Consider the following 13,533-nt stretch of genomic DNA (forward strand, 5'->3'; position numbering starts at 1 on the left):
AGGACTTAGAGACAAAATAAAAACACTGTTTGACATTTTGGGATGAAGACTATGCTTCTTAATATAAAGGGCGGGATCAATCTCCTCATCCAACTCTCAGAAAGAGCTTTAAAAAGAGCATTTCCCCCAAACGTTAAACTATTCCTTAAAAATGAGCAGCAGAGGTCGTGACCCTGACTCTTAGCTCCTCTAGTACGGGTCCAGCTACAGAAACACTGGATCCTACGTTTCCCATAATGCAACTACACAACATATTTTTCGTTAAACCCCGCCACGTTTAAGACCCGCCTTTAACTCGGCAGCTCCACTTGAAATAACCCCGATGACGTCACTATGACGTCATCGGGGTTATTTTCACAGATGACATCACACAGCCGTTTTTAGGCAGGTCTATCCGTCTGTCTCACCTCCTCCCTCCTCCGCGTTCTCATCTTCCTCGTCTTCTTCGTCGTCGCTGCCGTCGCCCTCCTCCCCCGAGTCGCTGCTGCCCTCGTCCAGGATATCTGTGGAGAGGCGACAGACGATTGGTCAAACTGAGAGGGAAGTGACAGCTGATTGGACGGTTTGATGTTTGCGTGCAGTCTGACCTTTTTTAATGGTTTTGTATTTCTCCTCGTTCTCCAGGAAGTCCGGGTCCAGCTTAAACACATCTGAGTGAACACACACACACACACACACACACACACACACACACACACACACACACACACACACACACACACACACACGTTACAGTTGCACACACAGATGTCTTCCTGCAGAGAGACTTGTAGTCAGCTCGAGGTCTTACTGATGATGTCTTCGGTGTTGTACTCGTCGTCCAGCGGCAGCATGTGGGTGAACTGGTCTTCCTCGTCCACCAGGTCCAGGCCCTCTGGGATCACCGGGTGATCCTTGAAACCGTCCTTCCTGATGGCAAACATCACCTCGATCATGTACTGGACCCTCTTATCAATGGCCGACTCGTGGAGGACGTTCCTGAGACGCTCAAATATGGCTGAAGAGAGAGAGGACGGCTTTTGTAGTCGCATGTACGATGAATTGTGAATAGATTATCAGCTTATAATTAAAATGTGAAACTTTCACAAAATCGGGGGGGGGGGGGGGGGGGGGCCCTGAACTAGACCAGAGCCAACAGCTGTAGCTACCGTTGATTCCTCGCGGGGACACCTCGGTCAGCTTCAGTCCACACTCCTTCAGGAAGGCGATGGCCACCTCCACACTGTCGTCAGTCGGACGCTCCAGCAGCAGAGTGAGCATCTCCAGACACAGAACCTCGTGGGCCTGAGGGGGGGAGAGAGAGAGAGACAGACAGAGAGAGACAGACAGACAGACAGACAGACAGAGAGAGAGAGACACAGAGAGAGAGACACAGACAGAGAGAGAGACACAGAGACAGAGACAGAGACAGAGAGAGAGAGAGAGAGAGAGAGAGAGAGAGAGAGAGAGAGAGAGAGAGAGGTAAACACACTTCATCAGAGCGGAACACAAACACTCAAACCGTCATGAGCAGGATATCAGAGGTCAGACAGCAGGACCTACCACGTTCTGGTTGATGAGATGTGCCACAAACTTTGAGGCCGTCAGGCACTGTTGCTGGAAAACAAAAGACAGACTGGTTTTAATATATTAGTTAAACTGATACTGCTGCTAATAACGTGATGTAATGATAGGAAACACAATTCAAACTTAATGTCAAGGAGACAAAAGAAAAGGCCCTCAGACTCTCTGTATCTATATATGAAGATGTTTTGTATTAACTGCATCTGTCTGTTGCTGTGAAAACAAATCTGGTATTATGAATCTAATCTTAAACGGTAGAAAGTGTTGATGTCATTGATAAAATAGCTCACAGTCAGAGACAGTCAAAGACAGTGGGACAGACGGTACCTTGAGGTTGCGGCGGTAGCTCCTCCTGAAGGCCAGGATGAGGCGCTTGAGGATCAGCTCTCCGATCTGAGGGAACTTGGAGTTGATGATGGCAACGACGGCGGAGTAGACGTGAGTAAAGATCGGAGACGCCGCCTGAGCCTGCAGCACCGAGCGAGACAGAAGACCCCTGAGAGACAGACGGGCGGGAAGTCAGGGAGACAGTCAGGGAGACAGAACCTCCAGAGGAAAGAAGGCTCCTCTGTTTCTCTCTCTTATCGACCACGCTGATCAGGAAGCTTCATTCTTCAGTAAAGCAGCTGTTGAGCATCAATGTGGAGTTTCCCTGCTCACCTCCCCCTGACGATGTTCTCCTGCAGCAGCTCCTGGATGATGAAGACGATGTTGGACACGTTGACTTTGTTGATCAGACCGTTGATGGACTTCTTCAGGGCCTCCCAGCTCATCCTCTGATAGGCCAGGCTGCACAGGAGGCGGGGCGTCGGGGACAACAAAAGATATATGAAGTCGTATAAAAGAACCGCTCAGAACTGAATCGGGTCAGGTTTGATCCTTACAGCCCGAGATATGAAGTCTGAACATTCGCAGTATGCATACGATTGTGTCATAAATGTCTGTTGATGCACTGAAAAGACTGAAGTTGACTTTAGCTACTAATACATGTTTTAATACACGTTTAACGTGGAAATTCGGGTATTTAATCGGGATTGGCCCGAAACTGCTGAAGGGGTTTGTGCTCAGGTCAGGGATCAGAGCTCTACCTTGAATGCACCGTGTTCAACAGTTTAAGCACAGAGAAAGGCGTTTACAATGGTCTATATTGGTGTAATTAAACTGTTTTTATGATAATATCTGCAGCAAGTTTCAAGTCTCCACATGGAAACTTTCAGAAAAACAGCTTCCTGGAAGAAAGGAAGTAAGTGTACAAAGTGAGGGATGGGGTCTCATCCTCATCCTCGTGAAACAGACTCACCTGCTCTTGTCGGTGATCTGCTGCTGCATCATGCGCAGCTTGGCGGGGGGGATGTAAGCTCCACCCGTCCTCGTCAGGATCGGGTCGATCTCCTCCTTCTTCTTCTTCACCGGCGGCTCCTCTGCCGCCGCCGGCTCCCTGTCTGCCGGAGGGGAGCCGGAGCGTCCTCTCCTCCTGTGATCCGACTCGCCGTCCCGATTGGTCCACCGGTCGAACCGCCCGTCCCTATCGTCGCGGCGATCGTCATAGCGATCCCTGGGCGAGGCAGAGAGGTTGAGACCATAAACTCATGTTTACAATGTTTACTGAGGGAATAAATCAAGAGAGAAGTAGAGTCATTTTAGACTAGACTTCTATACAACCAGAGGAGTCGCCCCCTGCTGGACATTAGAGAGAATGCAGCTTTAACACATGAAGCTGTGACTTCACTTTTCGGCCTGGTTTTGATGCGTAATTTGTTTGATGACCTGGTTTCACAGAGTTGAACATATCGATCACATAATTGAAAAACGAATGAAAAGTAACTCCCCAAAATGTTCCAGGCCAAAAACAACTGTGTGTGTGTGTGTGTGTGTGTTACCGTGTATAGCGTCCTCTGTCGTAGCGCCCCCGGTCACGGTCTCTCTCTCTGGACCTGGATCTGTCTCGTCCTCTTGACCTGGACCTGTCTCGTCCTCTGGATCTTGATCTGGACCTGGATCGCTCTCTAGACCTGGATCTGTCTCGCTCTCTGGATATGGATCGGTCTCTTTCTCTGGACATGGACTTGGATCTTGATCTCTGAACATCAAATAAGAGAATACATTACATTACAGTCTCAGCTGTATTAAGTGTGCGTCAATACAGAGGACATATGAATTATGATACTTCTTGCAGCACTGCCGTCACAGCAGCATCATTCTTATCACAGGAGTTATTTCTGTACATGCATAAGAGTAGAAGTCTACAAACCCTAACCCTGAACCGGATTGGATTGGGGGCACCAAACTTCTCCAGTTTAACAATAGCAGGAAGTGGACAGTGCTTTATCAGTGCATGAAATACCAGTACGGTCCACATTAAGCCAGGCTTACTTTGATCTGAGCCACACTGCTCCTTAACCTCCTCAGTGCACCATTATGTTCGTCCTCATCACTGCTGGTTTCGTCGTCTGAGCTGCTGGAGGCGGAGGCGGCGCTCCCGGCGGAGGCGGCGCTCCCGGCGGGGGAGCGGCCTGCAGGGGAACGGCCTGCGGGACTGGCTCCAGGGGACGACTTCTCTTTGGGGCTTCCTTCAACCGAGCCGGTCTGTTGAGGCTTCTCCGCTGCAGGACTGGACTCGTCCTCTGAAGGTCCTGATGACGGCATCGTTGGATGAATATCAAAACAACAGCCAGTAGTACAACAACATCAAATAGTTAGAGCAGGTTTTACTCACCACTTTGTTCCTTTTGAGCAGGACTGGGACTTTGACTTCTGCCTGGAGAGTCCATCCCTGAAACACACACACACACACACACACACACAAACACACACACACACACACACACACGTAGACATTTATGATTCAGTGAACACAGATTAACTTGCATCAAAGTCTGTTGATTAACAATCAGGCTTTTTATCAGCAATATTACATTTCTTCATATTGTTATCTAATCCCACGAAAAGACCAACATCATCATTCAACGTGCATTTTAAAAACACACTGTATGACTTCTAAACAAACACGTGGCTGCTGGGTTCTGCTGGGATGTTCTGATAGTATTGGCTCTTTAACTTGACACATTAATTATATGATTTTTCAAAATAGTTGCCATTATATTGTCTGTCCATCACTTGGAGGATTACTCGGATAATCGTCACAGCTTCCACTATGTGAAGACACAGCTTTTCCAAATATTTTTTCTGCGCTAACTCAATATCAATCAAATATCACAGTAGTACAAATATCAAGTATTTTCTGTGTTTCGCTTTTGTGTTATCCGACCCTTTAACATACAAAGTACAGTTTCACTCTCAGGAGTTTAGCTACATGTACCTGTAGCTAACGCTAATTAGTTAAGCGCCCACGTCTCCGACATTACTTATATTAAATAAATAAAGCCGTACGCCTAACTTAGTCACGTGGGCCGGTTATTAACACAACAATATCACCTGTATATATAAAACCAAAACTCCAAAGACCATGTCTATGTTATCGCCATGTGTGTGGATGAGCCTAAGTTAGCCAGCGAGCTAATCTTACCGTAGCTCCGGCTAGTTAGCTAAGATGCTAGTTGTTGGTCGATGAAACCTCCTGACTTTCTCCTCTGTCTTTCAACATCAACTCTATCTGCCTTTTCTGTGACTTTTACTGTCCTCTTACCGTTCTGTTGTCCGCCTTTTTGTCCGTTAAATCGGTGTCGTTCTGATGGCGGAAAACTTCCTACAATAAGTTAAATACTTCCAGGTAACGGACAGCTTCCGGATTTCACAATAAAAGTTCCACAGGCTGCTTGAATGTAATGGCTTTTTTTCTGTATCGCCCCCTGGTGGTGAAAATACTTACCTCCACAATGTGAAGTCCTTAGTCCATTACGATTGTAATTTAGGATAGTAAAACAGTAGAAATGTTGTAAATCTGTTTAACTACATCCACATAAAAACGGCAAAGAAAATTAATTGAATTTTTTAAAAAGTTTCTGTTGAAGTCAAAATATAAACGCCAGAAGAATTTGAAAAAGCAAATAAATAAATGCTATTCTAAAAAGTGTGAGCACTGCATGAAGTTGAATATTAAGTTGAAGTTCAAGCACTGAAAGGAGTTGAAGTGTAATTGACTACAACAATGCACCACATCTTAAAGGCTCAATATTGGTTTTGCATGTAAAATCTTATCCTACAAAGTAAATAGAAACTATGGCTGTCGGGTAAATGAGTTGAGTAAAAAGTACAATATTTCCATTTGAACCGTCGAGGAGCAGAACTATAATTAGCAGGAAGTTAAGCAGGACTCATCTTACTGAAAATAAATACATCTTTATTATTCTCATCTCTACAGAGTGATCCCTCCCCTGCATCCCACTGAGAAGACATCAATACAAAGTACACATCATCATTAATAAACATCAACAGAAATTATTAGACACCAATAGTCAGACAGTGAACTGGAATTAGAAGTGTGTGAAGGAACAAATAAAAACACGTTAGAGCTCACAGTGAGTGTTGGTCCAGCAGAGCAAAGTTTGTGATCATCAAAAATTATAAACTTTAAAAAAACACAGAATCAATAAATGACGATGAGAATAAAGGTTCTAAGGTCCAGTTAATAATGATTTAGAGCATCGAATTAAGACTGAGAGATGAGGCTGAAAGCTCAGACTCACCACCTTTGAGCTCAGATTCTCCTCACCAGATATTGTTCCCAAACATCGACAAAAAGACAATCAATAAATTGTTTCCCAAAAGTTCGGCTTTCAGTGTGTCATTTAAATTCTAAAGTGAGTTTGTGTTGAAATTCATAAAATCACTGTTCCGGTATTTGTCTTGATTGACAGGTCTCTCAGCCAATCGCAGCCCGCTATCCTCAGCCGCTGCCAAGATTTTCACTTTTCAGTGGCCGATGGTTTAGCTGAAAAGCTGCGAGGCGCACAGACACTGTACAACGGGCTTTAACGCTGAAGAAACCAGATGTTGAGTAAACGGTCATTAGTAATTCATTGTTCATTGATCAATCACTTCTGTGGATTCCGTGCAAAGAGGAGGAACATCCGATTTACTCAACAAAACCAGCAAGCTGCAGATCAGCTGGTCTCAGTGGTGCTGCAGCGGAGCAGCATGACTGACTGACACCGTAGACTCAGGAATCCACACACATGTTCATGTTATTGCACAGATTTGTCATCGGACAGTCGGAAGCTAACGCAACAACGCGGCTAACATGCTAGTGCAGCTAAAGTTTGGGCTACTCTGCCTGCTCCCCCACACATGGTCCGCTAACCAGACATTGCATCACCATCGTCATCATCATCATTGTCACTGTCGCCATGACAACTTACTGAAACCTGCTGCTGCAGAGTGACCTTTGACCTCTGCGGTACCTAATGACATCGCTCGCTAACAACCCCATCACCTACTCTGTAACAACCAACACACACACACACACACACACACACACACACACACACACACACACACACACACACACACACACACACACACACACACACACACACAGTAAACAAAGAGTGTGAGTGTTAAAGGGACAGTTCAACTTTGTGTTAAATCTTTTCAGGACAGGTTTCGCTGAACAAATCTGACAAAAATGGAAACAGATTCAACTGTGAATGAGGCTGGAGGAGCAGAAGCACAATGATGATGGTGATGGTTATGATGGTGGTGATGATGATAAAGTGTGTGGACAGCTGGACGAGCATGATCCTTTAACGGTGTGTCTTTAACACCTCTTTGAACCGTTTACATGGAGGTGAAATGTGCATGGAATGAATAACTTTAGTTTGACAGAAACCTCTCTCTGAAGTTTAAGGAATGCAAACGCAAACCAAAGGGCTTAGATTAAAATATCATTAATAAGGCACTTACAGTCTTCCCCTGTCTGTGGGTTAAAAAGGTTCAACTCAGCCAAATTACTAAATGAATGAATATGTTTTAAGTAACAAGCTACTGATTTATTATCATTATCCTCATCATTATTATTATTATCATCCATATGTACTGATCTGATCTCAGACTGGGATCGTGGACAAAAGGAATTCACAGGACTAGGACTAGTAGTGGTGGTACTGGCGGACTACTATTAGCAGTAATACTTGTAGTACTTGTAGTATTAGTGGAAGTGGTAGTAGTGTGAGGCCTGGCTTTGATCAGAACAGCTTAGAAACAGGAAACAGGATGTGACGATGACACATCGCCACCGATGGTTCACAGGGACAGCTGGTGCTCCCAGCATGCATCACACCAGCGCGCCGGAAACAAACAGACGCGTAGAGGTGCACGTGTCCCGTCTGAGGCCCCGCCCCTCCACAGGTGTGGTGGGCGGGGCCTATCACACGTCGGCAATGTGCTCATTTCGTCAGCAGTGTTACAGACATACAGTGTTACAGACGCGTAGTGTTCACACGGACAGTGTTACTCAGCTATACAGTGTTACAGACAGACAGTGTTGCTGTGGTTACTGAGGCTGAAAGTGAAAGGGGGGGGTGCTCTGCTGTTGCCGTGACTACAGGGGGTGTTGCCTGCCGGTCAGGGGCAATTGCCGCGGCGACACGGCAGCCAGCAGCTCGCTGTAGATCTCCTCTCGGACCTCCTGCGCCACGGACTCTCGAATCTGGAAGAGAGCGAGGACACAACTGTTTTCTCATTGGCTGTTTCTATTCTCTGTATACACAGTTGACATTAAACATTCCCACAATGGCAGTAATACACGTAGGAGTGGACTTAACCAGTGGTAAAAGTTACCTCTCTGATGAGCTGCTGCAGGTTCCGCACTCCGATTCCTCCTAATGCTCCTCCCTCCTCTGGTACTCCTCCCCGGTCACTCTCTCCCTCTTCCTTCTCCTCTTCCTCAGTACGTGTGTTGGGTCGAGGAGGGGGGGCTGGATTTATGTTAATTGATGCCCGGTACACGCCTACTTTCTGCTCGCCATCTCCTCCTCCTGGGGCTGGACTGGAGGTTCGTGAGGAAGGTGCGGTGGAGGGGGAGTGACCGTCGTAGTTGAGCTCTGAATGAAGGAGGAGCTGCTCTCTGAGGAGGTCTGACACCTAAAGAACAGACAGGAACAGCTTGTACCTTAAGACAAACTTAATCATTATTATTTATCTAACACGTGTGTGTGTGTGTGTGTGTATATGTATGTATGTGTGTGTGTGTGTGTGTGTGTGTGTGTGTGTGTGTGTGTGTGTGTGTGTGTGTGTGTGTGTGTGTGTGTGTGTGTGTGTGTGTGCGCACTGACCGGCTCCATGGCTCTCAGCACAGTGGAGGTGGACATGCCGTCAAAACTGCTGTCCCTGTGGTGACCCTGAGGAAGAGAGCAGTTCACATCATGACATCAGTTTTGGCCGAAATCACATAAATTGTCTCAAAAGGGTTTTAAAAACTTCAGTTATGGTATTGTATGTGTATACCCTGTGTTGTGTGTGATGTGTGTATATACCCTGTGTTGTGTGTGATGTGTGTATATACCCTGTGTTGTGTGTGATGTGTGTATATTCCTTGTGTTGTGTGTGATGTGTGTATATACCCTATGTTGTGTGTGATGTGTGTATATACCCTGTGTTGTGTGTTCTGTGTAAATACCCTGTGTTGTGTGTGATGTGTGTATATACCGTGTTGTGTGTGATGTGTGTATATACCCTGTGTTGTGTGTGTTCTGTGTATATACCCTGTGTTGTGTGTGATGTGTGTACATACCGTGTTGTGTGTGATGTGTGTATATACCCTGTGTTGTGTGTGATGTGTGTACATACTGTGTTGTGTGTGATGTGTGTATATACCCTGTGTTGTGTGTGATGTGTGTATATACCCTGTGTTGTGTGATGTGTGTATATACCCTGTGTTGTGTGTGATGTGTGTATATACCCTGTGTTGTGTGTGATGTGTGTATATACCCTGTGTTGTGTGATGTGTGTATATACCCTGTGTTGTGTGTGTTCTGTGTATATACCCTGTGTTGTGTGTGATGTGTGTACATACCGTGTTGTGTGTGATGTGTGTATATACCCTGTGTTGTGTGTGATGTGTGTACATACTGTGTTGTGTGTGATGTGTGTATATACCCTGTGTTGTGTGTGATGTGTGTATATACCCTGTGTTGTGTGATGTGTGTATATACCCTGTGTTGTGTGTGATGTGTGTATATACCCTGTGTTGTGTGTGATGTGTGTATATACCCTGTGTTGTGTGATGTGTGTATATACCCTGTGTTGTGTGTGATGTGTGTATATACCCTGTGTTGTGTGATGTGTGTATATACCCTGTGTTGTGTGATGTGTGTATATACCCTGTGTTGTGTGATGTGTGTATATACCCTGTGTTGTGTGATGTGTGTATATACCCTGTGTTGTGTGATGTGTGTATATACCTTGTGTTGTGTGTGATGTGTGTATATACCCTGTGTTGTGTGTGATGTGTGTATATACCCTGTGTTGTGTGTGATGTGTGTATATACCCTGTGTTGTGTGTGATGTGTGTATATACCCTGTGTTGTGTGTGATGTGTGTATATACCCTGTGTTGTGTGTGATGTGTGTATATACCCTGTGTTGTGTGTGATGTGTCAGGTCCATCAGTCTGTCTTCCAGCTGCTGTTCTAGCTCCAACAGTTCCTCTCTGACCGCTGACCTCAGAGACTGAAGCTGCTCCACCTCCATCCTGCACACACACACACACACACACACACACACACACACACACACACACACGGTTTGTTTTGTATCACATATTATTACAGTCCAGGTTACTGTCAAACATGCATCTGTTTGCTCTAATGGGTCACCTGTCAGCAGGGCTCAGGTGTTTGTAGACCAGGGCCTGCTGTCGGGTTATTGACTGCTCCAGGTCCGTCATCTGACTGCGGAACAAGTTTAGACTCTGCCTCTTCTGCTGGAACTCTGCCAAAGACTGAAATCAGAGAATCACACCTTAATGAAGCCGACAACAGTCAACTATGGCGTCTTAGATGGAAACGGTCTAAATACATCATACTGCAAACTAACAGGATGTATATGTTAGGTTATGCAAAGCTACTAAGTCAGTTTGTTATATAAAGCGGTGGGAAATATGTTAGTTTGAGCATGTGGTCTTCACACGTTATCTCTTAAGTAAAGACCCGGTCAGAGGACATATCTGCCTTTCAAGTTCAAGGGAACTTGTGATTTTGTGTTTGTGTCATGGAAGTCCAATGAAAGCTGTGTATTGTGAGATTTACATAGACTTTAAGTGCAGGAAGCCTCGCTGCTGGATTCCACACACACACACACACACACACACACACACACACACACACACACACACACACACACACACACACACACACAGCAGTTGATAGATGAGTGACGACCTTACCTGGTGGTTGGGCAGAGCTGCTCTGTGCTCACTGAACACGTCCAGAGTGTCGGACTGCTTCTAGATGGAGGGAGGACAGTGATGTCAGGACAGGAAGCGGAACAGGACAAGCCGATGAAAGGATACGTGCTAACCTAGTTAAAGCTAAACGACAGGAAGAGATGTCATTACCCCTGGTGTTGGGGCTTCAGAGGGTTTTTTAGGGGTCAGGAGCAGCAGGGAACAGCTGATCAATCGCGCAATTTTCCGCCTGCAGTGTTAACAGTCGTTATTGCCAGTTTACCACCATTGAACGAGAGGCCTATGTATAAAACACCAGATCTAAAGAAAATGACTGCTTAAGACCATACGCTAATTAGACTAAGACTGGAACAAAGTGCAACACACAGAGTGCTTGTGAACTGTACAATTACAACCGCAGCTTACAGAAAACTCTGACATTTTGGGACCTATGCTTCTTCACTTTCTTGCCAAACGTTAGATGACAAGATTGACAGCCCTCTCATGTTGTTACGCTAAATATGAAGCTACAACCTGAAGCCAGCTAACCAAGCTTAGCATTAAGTCTTAGACATGGGGAAACAGCTGGTCTGGCTCTGAAGCTCACTTAGTAACACGTTTTATATCCTTTGTTCAATTTGTATAAAACCGACAGTGTAAAAACTATCGATTTTACCTCTGAATACAGCGGTAGCTAATCAAGTAGCAAGAGCTCAAGGGACTGGGACTGAGGAGGACTAACCTGGCTCAGACCCTGAACCGTTCCTCTGATGTCATGCAGAACTCTCCTCAGCTGCATCTCTGTGCTGGATGGGCCCTGGCTGGGTCCTGAACCTGGAGCAGCATGAGGAGTGAACCCCGGGTGGAGGCTCTGACCCGGGCCGAGGCTTGAGGCCAGGCCTGGGATGAAGCCTGGAGCAGGAGGAGTGAACCCCGGGTGGAGGCCGTGTTCTGGGGCAAACGGTGGACACTGGGTGACGGGGTGGGGAGACGCCAGGTGTGGGTTCATGTTGTACACATGGTTACCAAAGTAGGGCGATGCAAACTGTGAGCCGTGAGGAGAGACATGGTACGGTGACTGATGACCGTAGAGTTGATTGTACCCTTGGTGGTGCATTGCTGGAGATCCTGGATGCAAGTTGCCCAGATTGAAGGGGTGAGGAGCCGTGGAAGTCGAGGGCTGATGCAAGTTGGAGAGGCTGCCGTGCTGAGAGACACCGGAAGTCGGAGATTGGTAGAGACTGGTCAGACTAGAATGGTGGGTCAGGTTTTGGTGGTGGAGGAGGTTAGGATAACTGGCGTATGGATGGAGAGGAGATGGGTACTGCGGAGGAGGGTTCAGAGAGAAGGGGTATGGGCTGGGGTTAAGGCTGGGGCTGGGATTTGGACTTGGGTATATGTACTGAGCTGTAGGATTAGGACTAGGATAACGGAACATCGTCTGCCCTGGATTCCAATTTCGCTGATTTTGGTTGGCATTCATGTTCTGATGGAACTGGCCCGGCTGCTGCTGATTGGAGGAGAGATCAGGAACGCTCTGGGTGCTCCAGATGTGGGCGTCTCCTGGTGACAAGTCGTAAGGAGGGCTGCTGCTCTGCAGGGAACAGGTTGACCGCAGTAGGTAGCGTGGGATGGGTTTAGGTGGGATGGAAGCTTCTGTGGGGAGCCTTGGTGGTTGGTTGTTAGAGTCAGACGAGGGGGCAGGGTTTATAATCAGAGTAGACAGACAATTGGTTTGTCCTTCCTCCTCCTCCTCCTCCTCCTCCTCCTCCTCCTCTTCTTCTTCATCTTCCCCTTCGCCAACATGGTTGTATTTGAAGGAGTACCTGGGCTGCGTGCAGGACGCCTGGCCTCGACCAAACTGGATCCTGACAGAGGACACGATCCTGGTGGGCGAGGGGAACGAGGAGGGCAAGGAGCAGGACCTCTGTAGAGGGATACCTCGTCTTCCTCGTTCTCCTTCTGGGGTTTTGGGCAAATCGGCGGACTGGGGGTTGACCCGCTGCTGTTTCTGTTTGGCTCGGATCAGAGCACTTAGAACTGGAGCCGAAGGAGCAGGAGGACGACAAAGTGAACCATACTGAACCAAGGATGCATGCTCTTGTTTGGCCTCGTCCTCAGCACCCGCTCCCTCTGTGGCCGGTTCTGTATCTGTGGCGGTCTCATTCTGGTTCCGAGTCTGTTGTGGTTCTTGTTCTGAAGCAGTCTGATTCTGAGTGTGTTCTAATTCTGGTTGTGGCTCTGGTTCTGCAGCAGGCATACTCTGGGAAGTCTTTTGTTCTGGTTCTGGATCAGTCTGGTCCTCACTCTCAACTTGCTCCTCCCCCCCGGTCTCCTCCTGCTGCATTTCCATTGGTCTGTCCCTGGGGAGGTGGTGGGCTGTGTACTGGGGTATCTGCTCTGAACTCCCATCGTGCTTGTCTTCTCCCCTGGAACTACTTCTCCCATCAGCCTCGGCAGCAACACCAGGCTCCGCCTTTTCCTCTTGGCCGTCCGGCAGCTCGAACGCCGGCTGATCCATTGCAAGAGGCGTGGCCACGTCTATTGACGGATGTGATGTCACAGTGGTCTCGCTGTCACAGCTGTCACTGCTCTCCTGCACCTATTCACAATTAATCGACAATTAAA

General features: G+C 47.0%; 2 protein-coding genes across 4 annotated transcripts in view; both read right to left on the reverse strand.

Moving 5' to 3' along the window:
- cwc22 (CWC22 spliceosome associated protein homolog) overlaps window positions 1-5,278 on the reverse strand; it is a 10,400-nt gene extending 5,122 nt beyond the window's left edge. Inside the window, exons 1-12 of the mRNA XM_068736649.1 lie at window positions 5,210-5,278; window positions 4,280-4,336; window positions 3,937-4,196; window positions 3,444-3,643; window positions 2,864-3,118; window positions 2,224-2,352; window positions 1,891-2,059; window positions 1,543-1,596; window positions 1,149-1,284; window positions 791-997; window positions 588-650; window positions 408-503 (exon numbers count right to left, since the gene is read on the reverse strand). Of these exons, the coding sequence (XP_068592750.1) occupies window positions 408-503; window positions 588-650; window positions 791-997; window positions 1,149-1,284; window positions 1,543-1,596; window positions 1,891-2,059; window positions 2,224-2,352; window positions 2,864-3,118; window positions 3,444-3,643; window positions 3,937-4,196; window positions 4,280-4,334 (1,624 nt within the window). The 5' untranslated portion in view covers window positions 4,335-4,336; window positions 5,210-5,278. The remainder of the gene's footprint in view (window positions 1-407; window positions 504-587; window positions 651-790; window positions 998-1,148; window positions 1,285-1,542; window positions 1,597-1,890; window positions 2,060-2,223; window positions 2,353-2,863; window positions 3,119-3,443; window positions 3,644-3,936; window positions 4,197-4,279; window positions 4,337-5,209) is intronic.
- A 564-nt stretch (window positions 5,279-5,842) lies between these two features.
- Window positions 5,843-13,533, reverse strand: part of itprid2 (ITPR interacting domain containing 2) — a 32,802-nt gene continuing 25,111 nt past the window's right edge. For 2 of the 3 annotated variants that reach the window (XM_068736650.1, XM_068736651.1), the window contains exons 16-22: window positions 11,648-13,507; window positions 10,906-10,965; window positions 10,337-10,461; window positions 10,098-10,212; window positions 8,796-8,861; window positions 8,302-8,604; window positions 5,843-8,170 (exon numbers count right to left, since the gene is read on the reverse strand). In XM_068736650.1, the coding sequence (XP_068592751.1) occupies window positions 8,063-8,170; window positions 8,302-8,604; window positions 8,796-8,861; window positions 10,098-10,212; window positions 10,337-10,461; window positions 10,906-10,965; window positions 11,648-13,507 (2,637 nt within the window). In that variant the 3' untranslated portion in view covers window positions 5,843-8,062. The remainder of the gene's footprint in view (window positions 8,171-8,301; window positions 8,605-8,795; window positions 8,862-10,097; window positions 10,213-10,336; window positions 10,462-10,905; window positions 10,966-11,647; window positions 13,508-13,533) is intronic. The other variant, XM_068736652.1, reaches the window with a different exon arrangement.

This window comes from Cebidichthys violaceus, unplaced genomic scaffold, assembly GCF_023349555.1.
Source record: "Cebidichthys violaceus isolate CVI_PGR_0920_01 unplaced genomic scaffold, fCebVio1.0.p SCAF_71, whole genome shotgun sequence".
Classification (NCBI taxonomy): Eukaryota; Metazoa; Chordata; class Actinopteri; order Perciformes; family Stichaeidae; genus Cebidichthys; species Cebidichthys violaceus.